The sequence below is a fragment of the Cetorhinus maximus genome, chromosome 28, assembly GCF_964194155.1.
Source record: "Cetorhinus maximus chromosome 28, sCetMax3.hap1.1, whole genome shotgun sequence".
In the NCBI taxonomy this organism is placed as follows: Eukaryota; Metazoa; Chordata; class Chondrichthyes; order Lamniformes; family Cetorhinidae; genus Cetorhinus; species Cetorhinus maximus.
The window spans coordinates 24,159,585-24,182,745 of NC_135906.1; the positions used below are offsets into that span (position 1 = coordinate 24,159,585).

A 23,161-nucleotide genomic window follows, 5' to 3' on the forward strand; every position below is an offset into this window, starting at 1 on the left:
CGAGATGGACCTTTGGTGTTTTATTTTCTCTCCAATGCTATGTTCCTATAAACAGTTGCTTGGTAGTACAGAACTTGACTATTGCTGAAAAGAGAGACTCAGGATTGTAGGTAGGGTACAGACCGCACTCAACCAGCCCGTGCTTGTAAAACCCAAAACAAAATGTCGACTGTTAGATGTGATTCCGCGATAAGGCAGCACTTGCTGAACAATCCTGAGTGCGCTAATAGCTACACTAACCACAAATTTGAGTTTGAAATGTGACTCATTTATGCTTGCTAGAAGCAACATATATTCATACACAGGGACCTGTTCTCTACAAACAAAAGGAATATGTTCAACCCTTTTGGCTTTTTTAAATTACCTGGAGTTTATAGTTCCCCATTGCTTTCTTCATGGCAACACCTTAGCCAATTAGAGTTGACTTGCCAACCAATCAGCACTCTTTTTTTTCTCCTATAATATAAATTGTGATTGTTTGAAATTTGGTATTCTTGTGTTTGTCCTGATGAGTTCAAGATGAAAAGCTTTGGCAACAGGGCTCTCTCTTCAGCAAGATTCATGTTACTGTAACCTGTTTGAAAACCAAATGCACAGTGAGTACAGACAGTAAAAAAAACCCAAGCCTGCAACTTGCAGCCTCTGTGCAGTTTGTTATTAATCTGTCTCTGTCATATGTTTTTTTTACTGAGTTCTTAATCTGTTTTTCCCTCTCTCTTGTGCAGGCAAGTCCCACTGCTGAAGCAGAAGATTGCTGGAAAGTCACCTCCTACTGAGAAGTTTGCTATCAGAAAAGCCAGGAGATACAAGTCCAACGACGCGGTGAGGCTGCCTGTGCCGGCCCTGGTGAGTTCCCACACCGAATCCTCCCCTGGCGAGTACAGCCTACGCGAGGAGGTCTGTTTAAAAACAGGCCACCTTCTTAAAGGTGAAAGGCCTACGTCCTGGATGCCCCAGAGTGAAAAGATCAAGAGAGAAGAACAGGATAGGGGGAGCAGGTGCTTTAGGTTGGGCTGTAAATGTGTAGATGTTCGAAGCAAAGAAAGACTTGAGAGGCGCTAAAGTTTTTTGTTCTATTTGTTCAATGGATGTGATGGAGCCGGCTGGGACACTGGTTGTAAAGGTATGATTCAGTGACTATGTCAGGCTGTTGCTTGACTAGTTTCTGGGACAACTCTCCCAATTTTGGCACAAGCCCCCAGATGTAGTGAGGAGGACTTAGCAGGGTTGACTAGGCTGGGCGTGCTACTGTCCTTTCTGCTGAGTGGTTCATCCGGTTTTTATTCCTTTGGTCCTTCAAAGTATGCCTCGCGTTGAGTACCCCTGTGAGGTGGAGCTGGGGTCTGAACCTCACAGTGGACAACTTGCTACTGAACGGCTTGCTAGGCCATTTCGGAAGGTGGTGAAGAGTCAACCACCCCATTTTGTGGGAACGAGCGAGAATAGGAACAGTGCAGCCAACCTTCGTTTCAACGGGGCGAGAATGTGGGTCGAGGAAGAAAATGGTGAGAGTCAGCTTGATACAGCCAGTGGCCTCCTCAGCTCTGGCTTGTGGCTTGTTTACAATTTATCCCGTCAGTCTAATACTGTCAGAGGTGGGACGCTATGGCAAGATTGAGCTCTTGGTCTTCCTCTCCCAGTGGCCATTAAAGAGTTCCCAGTGGGATTTAAAATAAATGCACTGTAGGAGGGATAGTTGTCTTGTTTTTTTTTAACTAATAGCGTTTGTAATATTGAATGTTGCAGATTTATTAAGACTGCAGTAAAGAAATACAACTAAAGAAGCAGGACTTACGAACAAACCCTACGAGTTTAGTTAGGGGGTTGTTTCCGAGCTTGGCTTACAGGCTGTAGGCCTTTCAGTCTTGTGTATCTGTAACAACCCCTGCCTTTTATCTGGTTTTCATCTATAAGTGACAATTCACGTTTCTGTATTATCGCATATGACTCCAGAAAAGGTGCATTTTAATGAGTTTCCTCCCTTGTCCCTTACCAATAATTTTAATTTTAACAAGTTCTTTTTCCATTCTGATTCAAGTCCCCTACGTCGCTCGCAATAGTTTCCCTCTTGAATCTAACCATTGAAACTCCTAATTATAAATCTATACTACTCTCTGGGCTTTTATCAAGGATGGTGCATTCACAGATGTATCTTTCCACAGGACTAACCTGCTGTTAACTGATTCTCTGGAGTAGGCACTGAAATATTTTTGAGTAGGCTTATTCTCTGAACAGGTTTAAAGTTAATCCTAATTATTAATTTCTTAACATTAATATTTTAATATAGGGTCGGTAATCAGAGGCACATATTTAAGCTATTTGCCAAAAAAAACCAGGGAGGAGATGAGAAAATTGTTTTTTTTTTTAAAAACGCAATGAGTTCTGGAATGCGCTGCCTGAAAGGGCGGTGGAAGCAGATTTAGTAGGAACCTTCAAAAGGGAATTGGATAAATACTTGAAAAGGAAAGATTTGCCGGGCTTTGGGGGTAGGACAGGGGAGTGGAATTAACTGGATTGCACGTTTAAAGAACTGGCAGAAGCCTGATGGGCTGAATGGTCTCCTATGCTGTATGACTACTACAGATCAGTGGGTTACTGTATCTATGTGACTTGCATCCTTATTTAACAGGGAAAAGTTAAAAGCTATTCACTATATAGAGAGAAATAAATAGCTGTATGAGATTAATAGACTTCGGGACAATCTGATTAACCCTTTTCTTCCAAACAGGTTAACATCTGCGTCTAAGCTGTAGTAAAAGGAGCTTGGGGCAATGGGGAGTTGATTAAACTGTTGTATGCTTGAGTATTGCTAAAAAGAGACATACTGTCAAAGCTTTTCATCTTGCACTCATCAGAATAACTCGTAAGAATTTTCCAACACTAATGGAGCAACAGAAATTTACACTGCTTGTGAAGAGAGTGCTAACTGGTTGGCGAGTAGACTCTCTGGTGGAGGCATTGCCATGGAGCAGTTAACTACCCAGCTTTGTTCAAATTCAAATCGGGCAGACAAAAGGAACATGTCCACACATTGCGCCTTTTTTTTTTCAACTAAACAAAAAGTTAGGGAACAATCATTCCCTGGGTACATTCCTCAGGGTAATGCCTTGACAAATCAGAGTCAGCCTGCCTGGTTTGAATTTGAAGAAAGCTTTGCAGTTAACTGTTCCATGCTGCATTCTCCATGGCAACGCCTCCATCAATCAGGGTCCACTCGCCAACCAATCAGCTCTCTCTTCTCACGCAGTATAAATTGCTCCCCCATTACTGTTGAAAAATTCTTGAGAGCTATTCTGATAAGTGCAGGAGGAAAAGATTTGATAGTGTGTCTCTTTTTCTAACAAGACTCAAGTTCTGTACCACCAAATGCCTATTTATCTGCAGCTCCCTGAGGACTGCTGTATATTTTATACATCTCAGAGCAGTGCAGAAATGACACTAGTTTCTAAGTGTGCAACAGGTTTACAAGGGTTTTAAAATATCTCTGCAATCACAAAATGTCTGCACTCATGCTTACAGCTCAGTTTCTGTGGCGTCTGTTTACTTGCTCTGAGTCCACACTCAGGCCTAACCAATCAAGCTCAGTGAGCTTGGATTAGTTACCAGATGCACATAATCGAACACAGAACAATTGAACACTACAGGGACGAGAACCTTCTTAGAAATTGACCAGTAGATTCTCTTTTCCCCACCCAATTCCCCCCCTCTCTCTCTCACTTCAATAGGAGATGATGTATATGTGGAATGGCTTTGCAGTCATTGGCAAACAGCGGGAGCTGACGGAAGAGATGCTGGGAACCATCAGTGAAGCTGAGACAGTGCTGGAGCAGGCAACACGTACGTACTGAACTTAATCGCAAAGGGACACCCTACATTTAGCGCTTTGCTATGTCTCTCTTTAAGATGCCCCGAAATGCTTTACATTCAGTGAATTGTGCTTCCACTTCCACTTATGCAGGCAAACACCGAAGCCAATTTGCGCACAGCAAGATCCCACCAGTAGCAAACGGGATAAAGACCCAGCTAATGGGTTTGTGGTGGCATTGGCGGAGGATTGCCTGGGAATGCCGGAGAATTCAAAAACTGCAGTGGAGTCCAGTACAGGGGAGGCAGTGGCATAGTGGTATCGTCACTAGTATTCCAGAGACCCAGGGTAATGCTCTGGGCACCTGGGTTCGAATCCCACCATGGCACGTGGTGAAATTTGAATCCAATAAAATTCTGGAATTAAAAAAAGTCAAATGATGAACATGAAACAATTGTCGTAAAAAACCATCTGGTTCACTAATGGGAAGGAAATCTGCCATCCTTACCTGGTCTGGCCTACATGTGATCCACAGCAATGTAGTTGACTTTTAAATGCCCTCTGAACAAGGGCAATTAGGGATGGGTAATAAATGCTGGCCTGGGTAATAAATGCTAGCCTGAGTAATAAATACTGGCCTGGGTAATAAACGCTAGCCTGAGTAATAAATGCTGGCCTGGGTAATAAATGCTAGCCTGAGTAATAAATGCTGGCCTGGGTAATAAATGCTGGCCTGGGTAATAAATGCTGGCCTGGGTAATAAATGCTAGCCTGAGTAATAAATGCTAGCCTGAGTAATAAATGCTAGCCTGGGTAATAAATGCTAGCCTGAGTAATAAATGCTAGCCTGGGTAATAAATGCTAGCCTGAGTAATAAATGCTGGCCTGGGTAATAAATGCTGGCCTGGGTAATAAATGCTGGCCTGGGTAATAAATGCTGGCCTGGGTAATAAATGCTGGCCTGGGTAATAAATGTTGGCCTGGGTAATAAATGCTGGCCTGGGTAATAAATGCTAGCCTGGGTAATAAATGCTGGCCTGGGTAATAAATGCTAGCCAGCGACACCCGCATGATCTGAAAGCCCAACTGTGCAGCGATCATAAGAAACTGGGATAGAAATAGGCCATTCAGCCCTTGAGCCCACTCCGCCATTTGCTTTCTTCATGGCTGATCTGATTGTGGCCGATCTGATTGTGGCCTTAACTCCACTTTCCTGCCATCCCCCCCAATAATCCCCAAGTTCCCTGTAGATCAAAAATCTATCAGACTCCACTTCCACTGCTAAAGACTAACTCTTTGTATATTTTATACATCTCAGAGCAGGGCAGAAATGACACTAAGTTTCTAAGTGTGCAACAGGTTTACAAGGGTTTTAAAATATCTCTGCAATCGCAAAATGTCTCTGTAGAAAAGGGGACAATGTCAGAAGATACCTCATCCCATTCCCGCTGGTGGATTCAGAAGCAATAGCCCAAAATGCTGATCAGACAGAATGGAATCGTGGGCGGGGTTTTCCGCACCCACCTGCCCACCGCTGGGATCTTCCGGTCCTGCCGTGAGTCACTGGACTTCTGGCTGGGGCACCGCATCACCCAGGGTGGGACCCACCCGCAACGGGGCCGAAAAATCCTGGCCAGTGTGTGGCCTGTGGAGAGTAGAGGCGAGTAGAGTAGAGGCGAGTAGAGTAGAGGCGAGTAGAGTAGAGTAGAGGCGAGTAGAGTAGAGGAGAGGCGAGTAGAGGAGAGGTGAGGCGAGTAGAGTAGAGGCGAGTGGAGTAGAGGCGAGTAGAGTAGCGGCGAGTAGAGTAGAGGCGAGGCGAGTAGAGTAGAGGAGAGGCGAGTAGAGTAGAGGAGAGGCGAGTAGAGGAGAGGCGAGTAGAGGAGAGGCGAGTAGAGTAGAGGCGAGTAGAGTAGAGGCGAGTAGAGTAGAGGCGAGGCGAGTAGAGTAGAGGCGAGTAGAGTAGAGGCGATTAGAGTAGAGGCGAGTAGAGTAGAGGCGAGTAGAGCAGAGGCGAGTAGAGCAGAGGCGAGTAGAGCAGAGGCGAGTAGAGGAGAGGCGAGTAGAGGAGAGGCGAGTAGAGGAGAGGCGAGTAGAGGAGAGGCGAGTAGAGTAGAGGCGAGAAGAGTAGAGGCGAGTAGAGTAGAGGCGAGAAGAGTAGAGGCGAGTAGAGTAGAGTAGAGGCGAGGCGAGTAGAGGCGAGGAGAGGAGAGGCGAGGAGAGTAGAGGCGAGTAGAGTAGAGGCGAGTAGAGTAGAGGCGAGTAGAGTAGAGGAGAGGTGAGTAGAGTAGAGGAGAGGCGAGTAGAGGAGAGGCGAGTAGAGGAGAGGCGAGTAGAGTAGAGGCGAGTAGAGGAGAGGCGAGTAGAGGCGAGTAGAGGAGAGGCGAGTAGAGGAGAGGCGAGTAGAGTAGAGGCGAGTAGAGTAGAGTAGAGGCGAGTAGAGTAGAGGCGAGGAGAGTAGAGGCGAGGAGAGTAGAGGCGAGGAGAGTCGAGTAGAGTAGAGGAGAGGCGAGTAGAGGAGAGGCGAGGAGAGTAGAGGCGAGGAGAGTAGAGGCGAGTAGAGTAGAGGCGAGGCGAGTAGAGTAGAGGCGAGTAGAGGAGAGGCGAGTAGAGGAGAGGCGAGTAGAGGAGAGGCGAGTAGAGGAGAGGCGAGTAGAGGAGAGGCGAGTAGAGTAGAGGCGAGTAGAGTAGAGGCGAGTAGAGTAGAGGCGAGGCGAGTAGAGTAGAGTAGAGGCGAGTAGAGTAGAGGCGAGTAGAGTAGAGGCGAGTAGAGTAGAGTAGAGGCGAGTAGAGTAGAGGCGAGTAGAGGAGAGGCGAGTAGAGGAGAGGCGAGTAGAGGAGAGGCGAGTAGAGGAGAGGCGAGTAGAGTAGAGGCGAGAAGAGTAGAGGCGAGTAGAGTAGAGGCGAGAAGAGTAGAGGCGAGTAGAGTAGAGTAGAGTAGAGGCGAGGCGAGTAGAGGCGAGGCGAGTAGAGGAGAGGCGAGGAGAGGAGAGGCGAGGAGAGTAGAGGCGAGTAGAGTAGAGGCGAGTAGAGTAGAGGCGAGTAGAGTAGAGGAGAGGTGAGTAGAGTAGAGGAGAGGCGAGTAGAGGAGAGGCGAGTAGAGTAGAGGCGAGTAGAGGAGAGGCGAGTAGAGGCGAGTAGAGGAGAGGCGAGTAGAGGAGAGGCGAGTAGAGTAGAGGTGAGTAGAGTAGAGTAGAGGCGAGTAGAGTAGAGGCGAGGAGAGTAGAGGCGAGGAGAGTAGAGGCGAGGAGAGTCGAGTAGAGTAGAGGAGAGGCGAGTAGAGGAGAGGCGAGTAGAGGAGAGGCGAGTAGAGGAGAGGCGAGGAGAGTAGAGGCGAGTAGAGTAGAGGCGAGTAGAGTAGAGTAGAGGCGAGTAGAGTAGAGGCGAGTAGAGGAGAGGCGAGTAGAGGAGAGGCGAGTAGAGGAGAGGCGAGTAGAGGAGAGGCGAGTAGAGGAGAGGCGAGTAGAGGAGAGGCGAGTAGAGTAGAGGCGAGTAGAGTAGAGGCGAGTAGAGTAGAGGCGAGTAGAGTAGAGGCGAGTAGAGGAGAGGCGAGTAGAGTAGAGGCGAGTAGAGGAGAGGCGAGTAGAGTGGAGGCGAGTAGAGTGGAGGCGAGTAGAGTAGAGGAGAGGCGAGTAGAGTAGAGGAGAGGCGAGTAGAGTAGAGGCGAGTAGAGTAGAGGCGAGTAGAGTAGAGTAGAGGCGAGTAGAGTAGAGTAGAGGCGAGTAGAGGCGAGTAGAGTAGAGGCGAGTAGAGTAGAGGCGAGTAGAGTAGAGGCGAGGCGAGTGGAGGAGAGGCGAGTGGAGGAGAGGCGAGTAGAGGAGAGGCGAGTAGAGGCGAGTAGAGGAGAGGCGAGTAGAGGCGAGTAGAGGAGAGGCGAGTAGAGTAGAGGCGAGTAGAGGAGAGGCGAGTAGAGGAGAGGCGAGTAGAGGCGAGGCGAGTAGAGGCGAGGCGAGTAGAGGAGGCGAGGAGAGGCGAGTAGAGTAGAGGCGAGTAGAGGCGAGTAGAGTAGAGGCGAGTAGAGGAGGCGAGGAGAGGCGAGTAGAGTAGAGGCGAGTAGAGTAGAGGCGAGGAGAGGAGAGGCGAGTAGAGGAGAGGCGAGGAGAGTAGAGGCGAGTAGAGTAGAGGCGAGTAGAGTAGAGGCGAGTAGAGGAGGCGAGGAGAGGCGAGTAGAGTAGAGGCGAGTAGAGTAGAGGCGAGTAGAGGAGAGGCGAGTAGAGGAGAGGCGAGGAGAGTAGAGGCGAGGAGAGTAGAGGCGAGTAGAGTAGAGGCGAGTAGAGTAGAGGCGAGGAGAGGCGAGTAGAGGAGAGGCGAGTAGAGTAGAGGCGAGTAGAGGAGGCGAGGAGAGGCGAGTAGAGTAGAGGCGAGTAGAGGCGAGTAGAGTAGAGGCGAGGAGAGGCGAGGAGAGTAGAGGCGAGGAGAGTAGAGGCGAGTAGAGTAGAGGCGAGGAGAGGCGAGTAGAGGAGAGGCGAGTAGAGTAGAGGCAAGTGGAGTGGAGCGGAGTGGAGGCGAGCTGAGTAGAGGTGAGGCGATGTGATTGGACTGGTTATCCAGAGCTCCGGGCTAACGCTCTGAGACACGGGTTCAGATCCCACCCGGGCCAGCTAGTGGGATTTGATTTCAATGAGAAAAGATCTGGAATTGAAAGTTAGCGTCAGTGATGGTGGCCACGAATCCATCGTCGATTGTCGTAAAAACCCATCTGGCTCACTGATGCCCCTTTCGGGGAAGGAAATCTGCCCTGCTTACCTGGTCTGGCCTACACGGGACTCCAGATCCACAACAACGTGGTTGCCTCTTACCTGCCCCGCTGAACTCCTGGCAAGTCCCTCAGCTCAAGGTCCACATCCCATGAAAGATTAAAGGAAAGGGTGGAAACCGAGGGCACGTTTTACATTAAGAAAATAATTTCAACGAAAGATTGCTTTTTAAGTTGAAAATGAGAGTTATGCCAATGACAAGCAAATGGCTTCACACAAAAAACACTCTTTGAACATCGCCTGAGAAGGCCAAACCCAATAGGGACGTGTCCAAGGGTGTCAGACACTGACCTCAGGAGTCAGGTGAGAGACAATGTTGGGGAAATGAGATCAGTTAGATTAAAAGGAAAGATCCCCCTGTTCTAAATAGAATCATAGAATCTTTCATGCCCACCTGAGATGGCCTCAGTTTAATGCCTCACCTGAAAGATGGCACCTCTGACAGTGCAGCACTCCCTCCGTGTGCTGCACTGGGAGTGTCGGCTTAGATTTTGTGCTCAAGTGTCCAGGGTGGGACCTGAACTCATGATCCTCAGGCTCCTGGGGGAGAGAACGACCTGCTGAGTCACTGTAAACAAAAAGGGGTGGGGGGCGAGATGGCCGGACCTGAATCGTCTTTCCTATCCCCCTGGGCACCTTCAAGCCTGTTGACACCGCCTGGTTTCACTTGTCCGAAATAAAGGCGGGGGGGGGAAAGCCCACAAAAACTGTACCCCAGTGAGAGTCAGCGTCGAGAGTGTACGATTGCCTCAGAAGTCACCCCGTCCGCATCCCAGCAGCGATCGCCACCGCGGTGATGTTCCATCAGACTAACTGCCTGTTCTTAACCCCCTAGCTAATGAATACCTGACTGACGACAAATGCGTGGTCAAACTCTTGAAAGGCCTGTGCTTGAGGCATTTGGGAAAAATCTTGGAAGCCGAGCAATGCTTTGTCTTCATATACCACAAGTGAGTACGAGAGTCTGGACGCAGGATGTCAAGCCCCATGCGTTAAATCGTGCGAGAAGAAGTTGGGCGAGCGTCCTGACATCACCGCGCACTGGCGCGATATTTCACTTCGGCGCCCGCCCGCCCGCCGACAATGAAGAGGGTGACTGAGCCCATTAACGGCGCGATCGACTCCGGCTTTTCGTTGCCTCGTCCGACCTTACGTTTGGCGGAAGGTGGCGAATCAGCCAGGCGGGACTTTTGCATTTTTTCATCGAACCTCCTCGTCCAGAGGGTTAGGGATGAAATTCCCGCCGTGAAATAAAATTAATTTCCCGCGGGCAGCATTTTTATCAGCTGTTTTTTTTCAGGCGATTGGTGACGATGCACGGACGCTTTTTTTTTGTTTTTTGCAAGCTTTTTAAACCTTTATTAGATCGTGTGCAGGTGGGCCCTGCTCCCCGGGGCAGCTGGGGTGGGGGGGAACTCTCATTCCGCGTTCCCCCCGCCCTCACCCCGGCAGCGCTGAGCTTTCCAGCGCGCATTTCGCGCTGGCTGTTCATTGGCCGGCCGGCAGCCCGTTTCCTGACTGCTCCCTGGACCCGCCCCGGGTAAAAAAATTTAGGCCTTTGGGAGGAGGGTGGTGAATGTAGCCACTACGGAATCGAATAGACGACGGGACTAATCTTCCCGACCCCTTCTGTCGACAGTGAGAAGAACATTAAATACGACCACTACTTGATTCCAAACGCACTCCTGGAGCTCAGTCTGCTTTTTATACAACAGGCAAGAAAAGAAGAAGCCATTAAGTGGCTGAGGAGAGCGAAGTGAGTACTCTTTAAAAAAATTATTTCGCGGGGCGTGGGCGTCGTTGGCAAGGCCAGCGTTTGTCGCCCCGTCCCTAATTGCCCTTGAACTGGGCGTCTTGCTGGGCTGTTTCGGAGGGGCAGTTAAGAGTCCACCACCATTGCTGTGGGTCTCTGGAAGTCACATGTGGGCCAGACCGGGTAAGGATGCCCTCTCCGAAGGGGCATTAGTGAACGAGATGGGTTTCCATGGTCACCTTTTTACTGAGACTAGCTTTCAAGTCCAGGCTTTTATTATCCGAAGTCTGCTGCCGTGGTGGGATTGGAACCCACGTCCCCAGAGCATTCGCCTCGGCCTCTGGATTACTAGCCCAGTGTCGCTACCACTATATCTCCTGTGGGTTTGTTGCGTCTTCGTCAGCCTTGGTTTAAAACACAAAGTTTTTCGCTTCCCCTTCCCGTCTCTCGGCTCCAGCTGGTGATCGCTTCCTGGTAAACGGGTGCATTCACATAGCACCTTTCACATCCTCAGAGCCTCCCAAAGGGCCTGGTAGCTTTTTGAATTTCAGCCGCTCTTGCAATGGAGGAAATACAGCAGCCAATTTGTGCGTGGTCAGCTACCGCAAACAGGAATGCGATGACGAGCAGGTCACCAGTCAGCCCAGACTTTCTTTCAGCGCCCGTGCGTCTACAGCGGGACTTGCCGTGCTTTGCACCCCAGTGGGTGGCCGATGGCAGCCTCTGCTGGTTTGGAGGTGCCGTGACTGACTCCCATACCATTGGGCACTTGACCACGGCTACAAAGATTGTGGCTTCATCACAGCCTAGAAGAGATGGACTTATGATTAAATAGCCCATTGTACCCCACTATCGAGGAAGACATACGGCCATTCAAAAGTGGCTTGTTTCCGTGGAAACACACCCTAAAATAAGAGTGGTTGGGGTGGTGGGGGTGGGGTGAGACAAATTCCGTGAAAGGGATAAAATGGCAACAATTGCTTTGGAGCTGGTTTTCCAGTAGGTGGTGCTGTTTGCTCATCTATCAGAACCCATTATCTTTTGCAATTCCTGTTGAATTTAGGAGCCATTCAAAGTTGATTTCAAGAATAACCAATCTAGAATGTGACGGTAAAAACTCAGCAGGACATTCAAACGCTGCAGGTTGATCTCCCCGTAAACTGGCGCTGACCCACGCCCTCCTCCCTCCCCACACCCCCGCATGATGTAAAACTAGAAAGTGCTGGAAATATTCAGCAGGTCCGGCAGCATCTGCGGAGAGAGAAACAGAGTTAACGTTTCGAGTTGGCCTTGCCGACTCCTCCTGTTTGCACTGATCGGTGTCGCATTCCACGTGTAGATTTGCGTGGAAACGACAATAGCGACAGGCCTTTCAGCCCGAGTCCGTGCAGTCATGTAGGGCGACAGCCAGATTTGAACACCTCAAGATCCCACCAACATCCTACGGGATAATAACGAAGGGATAATCGGTTTTCGGTGATGTTGGCTGACGGGTAAATATTGGCCGGGACAGTGGGGAGAACTTGCCTGCTCTTTGAAATAGTTCCTGGGATCTTTCTGTGCGCACCTGACACAGACAGGGCCTCAATCTTAATGCTTCATCCGAAAGGAGAGTTCCCTCAGCGCAGCAATGGAGCGAGAGCCTGGATTTTAGCTCAAGGTGCTAAATGATAACTATAAAAACTGGAGGGCCCACTCTCTTAAATTTACACCACCTTACGTGCCTGCACTTCAGACAATTGTAGCTTATTAGGTCGCTGATACACTTTATGCTGATGACCCCTAAACAGCCCCTGTGGATCTCTGCTGATATCTGGCACCGAGCTTGAGTCTTCAACTCTGGTTTTGATTGGTTCTCGGGTTCCGCGAAGCCTGGCACTTCACTGGCTGTAAAGCACCTTGTTGGGGGTTGGGGGGGGGGGACGGCATCCCGAGGTCGTGACAGGTGCTATATAAATGCAAGTTTGCTCCTCGCTTCATTCGAGGTCATTGAGGTGAGGTATCAAATGACAGAGCAGACCGGAAGGGCTGAATGGCCACCTCCTGTTTTCCCGCGTGTGGATTCTTCTGCCCATTCGCGTGAGCAAAAAGAATTGGTGAGAGTTTTTAAAAACAACCCAAATGACAGGATAAAAGACAGGTTTGCACTTGTATAGCAACTTTCTCGACCACAGAATACACCCCCCACCAAAGTGTTTCACAGCCAAAGAGGTGCGGTGAGTGTTTGTGATGTAGGAAACAGTGGCAGCCACAAACAGCAACGCGATAACCACCAGATAATCTGTTCGTAGTGATGTTGGTTGAGGGGTAAAAATTGGCCAGGACACCGGGGAGAATTCGTCTTCGGAGGCAGCACCATCGGGTATTTTATTATGACCACCCGAGGAGGGCAGATGAGGCGCGGGTTTAACATCTCGTGCAAAAGGACGATGCTTCCGAGAGTGCGGCACTCCCCTCAGCGTTACGCTGGGAGCGTCCGTACCGATTTTAGTACTCAAGCCTATCGGTGTGTGGGATTTGAACCCACCACCTTCTTACTCAAAAGGTGAGAGTCCTACCCCCATCGAGACCGAAGCTGGATGGGTCTCACTGGCCTGTCCTGGGTTGGATTGGGCTGGGAGGGCCTTTTATGATTTCCCTCTTAACTCTCGCGCTCTCTCTTAGGCAAAACTACAAGGACTACTCCATGGAATCCAGGACGCTCTTCCGAATACACGCTGCTCTTTCCAAACTGAAGGCAGAGAAGGACGAGAATGGGTTTGAAGTGACCGCCCTTTAGAGGTGAACCCGACCCAGCGCAGAAGCGATGGAGGACTTAGTAGATGTTAAAAGTGGGTTGGGAGGAGGGGTGGGTGGGGGGGTGGGTGGGAGAGGAGGAGGAGTTATAAATAAACCGAAACGCTTACGCCCCAGGGTATACCTAGCCGGGAGGGGGGGGTGTGCGTCGATTTTTAACGCAGCGGGATATTTGAGAGTTTGGGGTTGCTGGACTGCCCGCGCCAAGTCTCAAGGCTCCCGCGGGTTGTTAAAAATTGTCCCGTGCCTCGGAGGGGAGGAGGTGGAAAGTGTTGCCGCGGTGACGAGTCAAGCTGCCGTATTGCCCTCGGACCGCAGGGTCCCGCTTTCCAATCGATTTTTCTGCTCTGGGCACCTGAAGAGCGTCACAGGTCCATCCGAACCCTCGCCCCAAACGGAACGTGAAGTGATTATTTTTTGTTTTTGTTTCGGTGACTTCAAAGGCATCAAATCAAGATGACAGAACGGCTCCCGCAAGACGTTTACAAAAAGAGCCTTTGTACCCTCGTCCGACACAAAACGAGGCTTTATTTTTGGAGTGCTGCAAGCCTGTTGTCGTAGGCCGCAGGGGGGTTAGAGGTCACCTTGTTAGTGTGACTTTGTTCATTTAATGTTTACTTTGATGTAATTTTTAGAATGCGTTTTTAAAAAAAAAAAATAAGTCGATTCCGGATCTAGACTGTTCCCCCGGAGTAGTGTTAGAGATTGAGATTATTAATAAACCTTCCCTCCATCAACAGCTACTTTACATTCAACACTCTTTTACATTTTTTGCATTGAAATAAGAGTGAACGTTGTGTTAACATTGATTCCCTGTTTTTCTAACTGTGGAATAGCCAAATCCCCCCTCGGTTTTACAGACGCGAAGTTAATGATTTAGGTTCTGGCTGGTGAACGGGATTAGATAGTTCGGGCAGAAGATTTGCTATTTAACCTTGGAAAATGAAACAACTTTCTAGAATTATTTGCTACACTACACTCCCCAATTTCAATTGAGGTCCAGATGTTTAAGCCACTCACCTTTGGAGGAGGGAAATAGCAGATTTTCCACTGGATGAGTGCAGCTCCAACAACACTCAAAGCTCATCCAGGGCAAAGCAGCCCCGCTCGATTGGCACCCCATCCACAAACATTCACTCCCTCCACCACCGACGGACAGTAGCAGCAGTGTGTGTACCATCTACAAGATGCACTGCAGGAGCTCACCAAGCCTCCTCAGACAGCACCTTCCAAACCCACCACCATCCAGCAGATACATGGGAACGCCACCATGTCACTCACCATCCTGATTTGGAAATATATCGGCCGTTCCTTCACTGTCACCGGGTCAAAATCCTGGAACTCCCTCCCTGACAGCACTGTGGGTGTACCTACACCACATGGACTGCAGCGGTTCAAGAAGGCAGCTCACCCACCACCTTCTCAAGGGACAATTAGGGATGGGCAATAAATACTAGCCCACATCCCATGAAATAAAAAAAAGACTCACAGCCACCCTCGGTAACTATTCCCAGCCAGTTTTTCCCTGGATAGCACAGTCAATTCCAAATTGCGAACTGGAAATCAAAAGCATTATTTATTTTTTAAACTTCTGATGGGGGATGCGAGTTATGGGAGATTTTAAGTCTTATTTCCATTTGCAATTCAATCTACGATTCCAAACCTCGATGCTATCTCAAGTCCAGTATCAGGCTTGGCAATTCTAAATTCAGGCAGACTGCCCTCTAGCTGTGTTCCAGAGCTTCCAGTGTGTTGTATGACACGTGTTGGTTTAATGCAGGGCGGCAACACTTGCCTTTAAACCGAGAAAGTCATCGAGCGACGCAGGAGTGGGGAGGCAGTGGCGTAATGGTAATGTCACGGGGGCTAATAATCCAGGGGCCCAGGCTAAAGGCCTGGGGGCACACGGCTTCAAATCTCCACACAGCAGCTGGTGGAATTTAAATTCAATTAATAAAATCTGGAATTGGAAGCTAGTCATGGAATTGATTGTCGTTAAAAATCCGTCTGGTTCACCTTTTAGGGAAGGAAATCTGCCGCCCTTACCCGGTCTGGCCTGTGAGAGACTCCGGACCCCCAGCCATGTGTTTGACTCTTTTAACTGCCCTCTGACCTGGCCTAGCAAGTCACTCAGTTCAAGGGCAATTAGGGGTGGGCAACAAACGCTGGCCTTGCCAGCGATGCCCACGTCCCACGAAAGAAAAAAATCACCCAGCAGGATTGTAAGCACAAACAGCATCGATACCCCAGTGGGCAGTCAGCCTGAGACCACCGCTGACTCTGGTTTTGCCCGTCTGTTGGGAGACTGCACCTACACCACTTTATCTTTACTCGATGAGATGCAATAGCGTGAATTTACAGGTGATTTAGCCGAGCACTGCATGCACTAAGCGAGAAGAATTTTATACAGCGTTATTTCCAACCGGTTTGAAATCAGATCATTTTTAATTTATGTCAATTAACTTTCGGAAATAAAAATGGAAACTTGGCTAACGATCCTTTCGGGTTTGGTCATTGAAGAGCGTTTTAATTGTAGTGGTTTTGGCGCTGGGTGAGGAGTTGAGAGTTCGAATCCCAGTGTAGCAGGCGGTGGCGGGAATAAATCTGGTAATCTGAGGGCTGGTGTCGCAGCCAGCGACGGCGCGCGGTCAAGAAAAGCCCAGCTCGTTTCGTGAATGACCTGGAGGGGAGGGGAACCTGCCATCCTTGCCCGCTCCGACCTTCCCCCCAGTCTAAATGCTAGACGGCGGATTCTTTAACGGCCTCCGAGACAATTTGTACAAACAAAAACCGACGCCAAAGGCAGCCTCCGAACCCGTGTCTCAGGACGACAGACGATCTAATGTGACGCTGCCAGCGTCAAGAGCAAATATTACAATAAAAACAGCTGGGTCACTAGGAATGGAACACGACAAAAGTCCTCACATTTCGTTAAGCCCGTTCAATCAGATTCACGAAAATGCTTTCGCAGAGTCTCCCAAAGCCTGGCCACGTAAACATGGGTCAATTTAAGAGGCGCCTGCGTTTACTGTCGCCTCGCTCCCGGCCGCCTCCTCCTTCTGACGCCTCTTCATCAGTTTGTGTTTCTTCTTCTGCTCTTTCTCCAGCTCCTTCACCATCTCCTGAAACTTGGAACTCCGCGGGTCGACGCTGTAGCCGAAGCGCTCCCGGGCCTCCGACAGCAGCAGCTCCCTCCTGGCCTTCTCCTCCCTCTGCTTCGTCTTCAGCTCCCGCTTCTCCCGCCTCCAGTCTTCAACCATCTTGGGCATCTTGGCCATGTTAGCCGCCATCAGCTTTTGCCTGGAAACAGTCGGTGGGGGGTGGGGGTGGGGGGTGGGGGGGGTGGGGAGAGAAAGAGAAGGCGACATTTCATCCTGGTCACTCGTGTCAGAGGGATCCACAGACTCCTCCCTCCCTCCCCGACAGAACAAATTTAATATAAACCCCCACGCCTGTCCGAAACACAAATTGGCTTGGTGTCTAATTATTGCCTGGAATATCGCCCGCCCAGTACTTTCAAAATGTATTTAACAATTCTTACCCTTGTTCTCAGCTTCCTCTATGGCCTCATCCCTCCCCCACCCCCACCACCACCCCGCTCCAACTCTAAACTCCTCCAGCTCGACAACCCTCCAAGAATCCTACGCCCCTCCGACTTCGGCCTCCTATCCCATTCCTTTCCCTCCACCATTGGCGGCCGTGCCTTCAGCTGGGTGGGCCCAAAGCTCTGGAATTCCCTCCCAAACCTCTCCGCCTCTCTCTCTCTTTTCCCTTAAGGGAAGATCAGCCATGATCTAGTTAAATGGCAGAGGGGCCGAATGGCCTACTCCTGCTTCTAGGTTCCTATCACCTTTTGGAAGTTATGGCTGAATCTTCCTCCACCAACTTGATTCCAGATCATTGCAAACCCTCTGTGTAAATAAAATGTAAAAAGTAAAACTGTCTCCTCCTCGGGTTCTTTTGCTTATTGTCTTAAACCTGTGACAAAAGCGTTTGAAACGTGTGAAAATTGAATAGGGGTTCAAATTCTTCTTTGTAGCTTTACAGTTTAGCTGATTATACAAATCGCCCATAAGCACAGTTGAAACAGGCCCTAAAGTTGCAAACCTTTGAACAGAGGTCAGTGAGGAAGAGGCCCTGAATCATCACTGTGGCCATAAACCACACAGCACTTTCTGGCCTTTGATTTTACCAATTGCTGCTGCTCTGCATTTTCACACCTGCTGCTAAAAACCTGCGCTTAGCACCTCATTCAAGCAGCTGTCAAGGGGGCGAGGACATCATGACAATTCACACTGTGCACCTGCAGCTGGGAAGATCCACTACACAAAGAGCCAGGTCCCCCGTGTGCAGGTTTAGGCTGCAGTGCCTCGTCGGGGGTCCTCCTGCCCCCTCGCTGTTTTGGGGGCGCTCCCTGGGTCGTGGTGTAGCTGTGACGCCCGCATGCCTGTGGGTCGCCTGACCAAAACGCTAATGCTGAATCGTAGAATGGTTACAGCACAGGAGGCCATTGGGCCTGGCGTGGCTGGTGCTGGTTCTCAAAGGAGCTGCCAACCAGTTCCCCTTCCCTCCCCTCCCCTCCCGCCTTCTCCCCGAAGCCCTGCACATTTCATTCTTTTCAGATAATAACCCAATTCCTTCCCGAATGTCTTGATTTTTTTTTTAGTCATCGAGTTATACAGCACAGAAACAGGCCCTTCGGCCCATCATGTCCATGTCAGCCATCAGGCACCTATCTATTCTAATCCCACTTTCCAGCACTTGGCCCGTAGCCCTGTATGCTACGGTGTTTTGAGGGCTCATCTAAATACTTCTTAATTGTTGTGAGGGTTTCTGCCTCTACCACCCCCTCAGGCAGTGAGTTCCAGATTCCAACCACCCTCTGGGTGAAGAACTTTTTCCTCAAATCCTCTCTAAACCTCCTGCCCCTTACCTTAAATTTATGCCCCCTGGTTATTGACACCTCCGCTAAGGGGAAAAGTTTCTTCCTATCTACCCCATCTATGCCCCACATAATTTTGTTTACCTCTATCAGGTACCCCCCCTTCAGCCTTCTCTGCTCTAAGGAAAACAACCCCAGCCTATCTAGTCTCTCTTCATAGCTGAAACGCTCCAGCCCAGGCAACATCCTGGTGAATCTCCTCTGCACCCCCTCCAGTGCAATCACATCCTTCCTATAGTGTGGCAACCAGAACTGCACACAGTACTCCAGCTGTGGCCTAACTAGCGTTTTATACAGCTTCATCATAACCTCCCTGCTCTTATATTCAATGCCTCGGCTGATAAAGGCAAGTGCCCCATATGCCTTCTTAACCACCTTATCTATCTGTGCTGCTGCCTTCAGGGATCTATGGACATGTACACCAAGGTCCCTCTGATCCTCTGTACTTCCTAGGGTCCTACCATTCATTGTGTATTCCCTTGCCACTGCTCTGCCCATCTTACCAACCCATCTATATGGTCCTGTAATCTAAGGCTTTCCTCCTCACTATTTACAACACCACCAATTTTCGTGTGTCATCTGTGAACTTACTGATCATACCTCCTGTATTCACGTCTAAATCATTAATGTGCACTACAAACAGCAAGGGTCCCAGCACTGAACCCTGCGGTACACCACTCGTCACAGGCTTCCAATCTAACGTGGTTGTGAAGGAGTGAAAGGATTGCCGTGTAATACAAATCACTAGACGCTGCTGCACAGGTAGAGAAAGAAATTAAAAAGGGCAATGGAAGGTTAATCTCTATCGCCAAGGTGGGTTGAGAAATGTAAAAGCGATGCTTCAGTGGACAGAGATCCCGTGTGCAAGCTTTGTGGCAGCTTCAGTAGTTGCTCAGATCCCCACCTGGAGTAATGCATTCAGTTCTGGGCGCTGTGCTTCAGGATGGATATACCGGCTTCTGAAGGGGTACAGCACAGATTTGCCACAATGATATCAGGGCTCAGAGTGTTAAATTATGAAGACGTGTTGCATAAACTTGGTTCGTTTTCCCCTGAGTTTAGAAACGTTGAGCATCTTTTAAAAAGATAGTAGCTATCCTGTTGCATACTCTAAGTGGGGAACTCAGATGGAAGAACTGTATCCGCCCAATGATACACTAGAAATCTCTTGCCCAAATAAAGGTGATGTCGAATCAATTTAAAATGAAGACTGAGTTGGACGGGGTTTTTGAAAAAAACAGAATATGCTGGAAAAAACTCAGCAGGTTAGACAGCATTCTGTGTAGAAAGAGAGAGAAACAGAGTAAAGGATGAAGGGTCACAGGGATGTGGGTACAAGAGCAGGTCAGAAGCTGGGAATTCTGCAGAGTAATTCACCTCCTGACTCCCCAAAGCATCTCCACCACCTACAAGGTGCAGGTCAGGAGTGTGATGGAATACTCTCCACTTGCCTCAAGAAATTCGACAGTATCCTGGACAAAGCAGCCCACTTGATTGGCACCCCATTCACAAATATTCACTCCCTCCACCACTGACGCACAGCGACAGCAGTGTGTGTATCATCTACAAGATGCACTGCAGCAACTCACCAAGGCTCCTTAGACAGCACCTTCCAAACCCGTGACCTTTACCACCTAGAAGGACAAGGGCAGTAGATACATGGGAACACCAGCATCTGCAAGTTCCCCTCTGAGCCACTCATCATCCTGACCTGGAACTATATCGCCATTCCTTCACTGTTACTGCAAGGACTCAGGCGGAGATTGTGTGTGTCACGGACGGCCTAACGGACAAACGAGTGGGTGCTTGAGAAAGCTGGGGTTAAGAGGAACTTGTTTGAGGCAGCGATGTTAAGGAAGTTCCACATATTCTGGACAAGTGATGTGAACAGGGTGGGGGGGAAGTGTTTGGAAAAAGAGGCGACGTAAGGCAAAATACCTGGAAAATATGCACAAGGGAAGACCGAAGATGGCATGGATGGATAATATCAGAACGTGGACTGGCTTCTCTATGGAAAAGGCAGTGAAGGCAGCAGAGAATAGGGATCAGTGGAGAAAGATGGCTTGTAGTGCGGCCAACCCTCGGAACAAAGGTGGTTGAAAGACAAGACAGATGCTTCAAAAGTACTCCACTGGCTGTGAAGTACTTTGAGAATCGGGTTGCCAATTGCAATTAACAGGGTAGCTACAAAGTGGGGAACTCAGATGGAAGAACTGTATCCACCCAATTCCTGGAGGTTTCAGCTTTTAGTCCACCAACACATCCATCCTTGTGACGCACAGCCTTCCTACGCCAATTGGGAAGTAAAAAGACTCATTACCCAATTGGATGATGCTTGACTGTCAACCAAACAGCTCCCCCCCCACTCCCCCATTTTCAATACTTTTATCACAGAATCACACAGTGCAGAAGAGGCCCTTCGGCCCATCGAGTCTGCACTGACACGTGAGAAACACCTGACCTACCTACCTACCTAATCCCATTTACCAGCACTTAGCCCATAGCCTTGAATGTTATGACGTGCCAAGTGCTCATCCAGGTATTTTTTAAAGGATGTGAGGTAACCCGCCTCCACCACCCTCCCAGGCAGCGCATTCCAGACTGTCACCACCCTCTGGGTAAAAATTTTTTCCTCACATTCCCCCTAAACCTCCTGCCCCTCACCTTGAACTTATGTCCCATCATGACTGACCCTTCAACTAAGGGGAACAGCTGCTCCCTATCCACCCTGTCCATGCCCCTCATAATCTTGTACACGGGATTATATCTGGTAAAGAGAAATGTTCAAAGAAAATGACAAAGAAAATGACAAAATAAACAAATCTTTTCAAATGTCCCGATGGGTTTTCTCCAGGGTTGCACACAGCAGCGCCCTGGGGATCCATTTTCAATTCCTGGGAGACTCCAGGCCAATGCTGGAGGATTGGCAACCCCCTTATTTGGGCGACCCCGAGGATGTGAAAGGCGCCACAGAAATGTAGCTTTGTCTCCTCCTCCCCCTTCCTCCTCCTCCTCCTCCCCTCTCCCGCTGTTGTTGGCAACCCCCCTATTTGGGACACCCCCAGGATGTGAAAGGCGCCACAGAAATGTAGCTTTGTCTCCTCCCCCCTCCCGCTGTTGTTGGCAACCCCCCTATTTGGGACACCCCGAGGATGTGAAAGGCGCCACAGAAATGTAGCTTTGTCTCCTCCCCTCCTCCTCACCTCTCCCGCTGTTGTTGGCAACCCCCCTATTTGGGACACCCTGAGGATGTGAAAGGCGCTACAGAAATGTAGCTTTGTCCTCACCTCTCCCGCTGCTTCTTCTGCTGCTCCAGCTCCTTGGCCCGGAGGCTGCTCCACATCTGCTGCAGGCTGGGCTCCCACTCGGCCTGGTGCCGGACCAGCTCCTGCAGCTGCCCGGGCTCCGGCCACAGGGAGGCGGCCTCGACGCCCGAGGCGCTGCCCCAGCGGCCGTACAGCTTGCGGAGGGCCCGCGGGCCGCGCTGCCACTCGGGGCTGCCGGCGTGCGGCAGGTAGAAGCCGCTCAGGTCCAGGCCCAGGCGCCGGGCGTTGTAAGCGGCCTGGGCCATCCGGAGGGGCGCCGGGGGCCGCAGGCCGCTGCCGGCCGCCCAAAACCCCCGCCCGAAGCCGCCCAAAGCCGCCGGGAGGCCGCGCAACATGGGCGCCGCCATCTTGAAACCGGGTCCTCACCTCAGGGGTGGCTTTCAAGCGCCTGTTGAAAAGTTTTCAAGAACTTTTTAAAAAGTAGTTCCTGAAGTTCCCCCAACACCCAGACACACTAAAAACAGTTAGTTAGTACTTCTTCTTAACCCTTCACATAACAATATCCATCTTTCTTAACATTAATTTGGTGTCACTGAAGCAATGAAGAACTTGCATTTCTATAGCGCCCTCCACAGCCTCAGGATGTTCCCAAAGCGCCTCACAGCCAGGGTTGCCAACCTTCCAGGATTGGCCTGGAGTCTCCAGGAATTGGAGATCGATCTCCAGGACACTGCTGTGTGCAACCTAGAGAAAAATCCATCCATAGGGACATTAAAAAAGAGATTGTTTTTTTTTGTCATTTTCTTTTGAGCATTTTGCTTTACAAGATATAAAAACTATTCAAAATGAGATAAAAAGGCTGTTTGGCTGACAGTCAAACATCATCCAGTTGGGTAATGAGTCGTTTTGCTTACCACTTGGCATAGGAAGGCAGTGCGTCACAAGGATGGATGTGTTGGCTGACTAATGGCTGGAGCGTGGGGGAAAGTCATGTGATGAAACCTCCAGGAATACATTTAATCACAGTTGGCAGCACTATTTACAGCTAATGAAGTACGTTCTGAAGTGTAGTCACTGTTGGAGGAAATGCTAATTTGCGTTGCACAAACAGCAATGTGTTAACGACCTCATGATCTTTTTTTATAAGTGATGTTGGTTGAGGCCTTTGAGGGATAAATATTGGCCAGGACACTGGGGATAATTCCCCTGCTCTTCTTTGAAATAGTCCCTTGGGATCTTCTCCATCCACTTGAGAGGCCAGATGGGGCCCTCATGGTTCAATGTCTCATTCGAAACATAGCATCTCCAGCAGTGTAGTGCTCCTTCAGTACTGCACAAGGCTGTAGAGTGGGGCACCAACTCAGCAGCTCCTGACTCAGTAGGCAGAAGTGCTACCATGTGAGCCACTGACCACACACCCTGAGTTTTTGAATCAGTTGTAATGTATTAAACACTGCAACTACTTTACGTACAGCAAGATCCCACAAACAGTAATATGATAATGACCGGATAACATGTGTTTTAGCTGTTGGTGGGGGGGGTAGATATTGACCAGGACACCTGGGAGAGCTCCCCTTGCTCTACTTCAATGTAACACGTTGGAATCTTTTACATTCAGCCAGGAGGACAGGCAGGGTTTGTTATCCCATTTGAAAAACAGCACCTCCCTCAGTAACTGCATTGCAGTGTCAACCTAGAGCCTTTGGAGTGGGAGTTAGGACCCACAGCCTTCATGACTCAGAGGCAAGAGTGCTCCAGCTGATATCCCTAATGTGTGGAATGAAAAGGCTTTAATATGCAGAATCTCCTTGCCTTCAGCATGAAAGTTTACTAAAGGAATGGCTG

At 49.6% G+C, this 23,161-nt stretch overlaps 2 protein-coding genes across 2 annotated transcripts in view; one reads left to right on the forward strand and one right to left on the reverse strand.

Moving 5' to 3' along the window:
* LOC144668945 (tetratricopeptide repeat protein 39A) overlaps positions 1 to 13,116 on the forward strand; it is a 42,652-nt gene extending 29,536 nt beyond the window's left edge. Inside the window, exons 12-16 of the mRNA XM_078531439.1 lie at positions 726 to 846; positions 3,726 to 3,837; positions 9,395 to 9,509; positions 10,199 to 10,315; positions 12,977 to 13,116. Of these exons, the coding sequence (XP_078387565.1) occupies positions 726 to 846; positions 3,726 to 3,837; positions 9,395 to 9,509; positions 10,199 to 10,315; positions 12,977 to 13,091 (580 nt within the window). The 3' untranslated portion in view covers positions 13,092 to 13,116. The remainder of the gene's footprint in view (positions 1 to 725; positions 847 to 3,725; positions 3,838 to 9,394; positions 9,510 to 10,198; positions 10,316 to 12,976) is intronic.
* A 1,970-nt stretch (positions 13,117 to 15,086) lies between these two features.
* gadd45gip1 (growth arrest and DNA-damage-inducible, gamma interacting protein 1) lies at positions 15,087 to 21,759 on the reverse strand. The gene is made up of 2 exons (XM_078531451.1): positions 21,338 to 21,759; positions 15,087 to 16,408 (listed from the first exon to the last, which is right to left on the reverse strand). The coding sequence occupies exons 1-2, from the start codon at positions 21,721 to 21,723 to the stop codon at positions 16,117 to 16,119; spliced, it is 678 nt and encodes a 225-aa protein (XP_078387577.1). The 5' UTR covers positions 21,724 to 21,759; the 3' UTR covers positions 15,087 to 16,116.
* Between the last annotated feature and the right edge of the window lie 1,402 nt (positions 21,760 to 23,161).

What these genes read in the sequence shown, in the direction of transcription:
- gadd45gip1 (XM_078531451.1), bottom strand. Translation starts at nt 21,723, where the DNA reads ATGGCGGCGCCCATGTTGCGCGGCCTCCCGGCGGCTTTGGGCGGCTTC. An exon ending in CAGAAGAAGCAGCGGGAGAG is followed by an intron (nt 16,409 to 21,337) that starts GTGAGGACAAAG and finishes GACTGTTTCCAG; the next exon opens with GCAAAAGCTGATGGCGGCTA.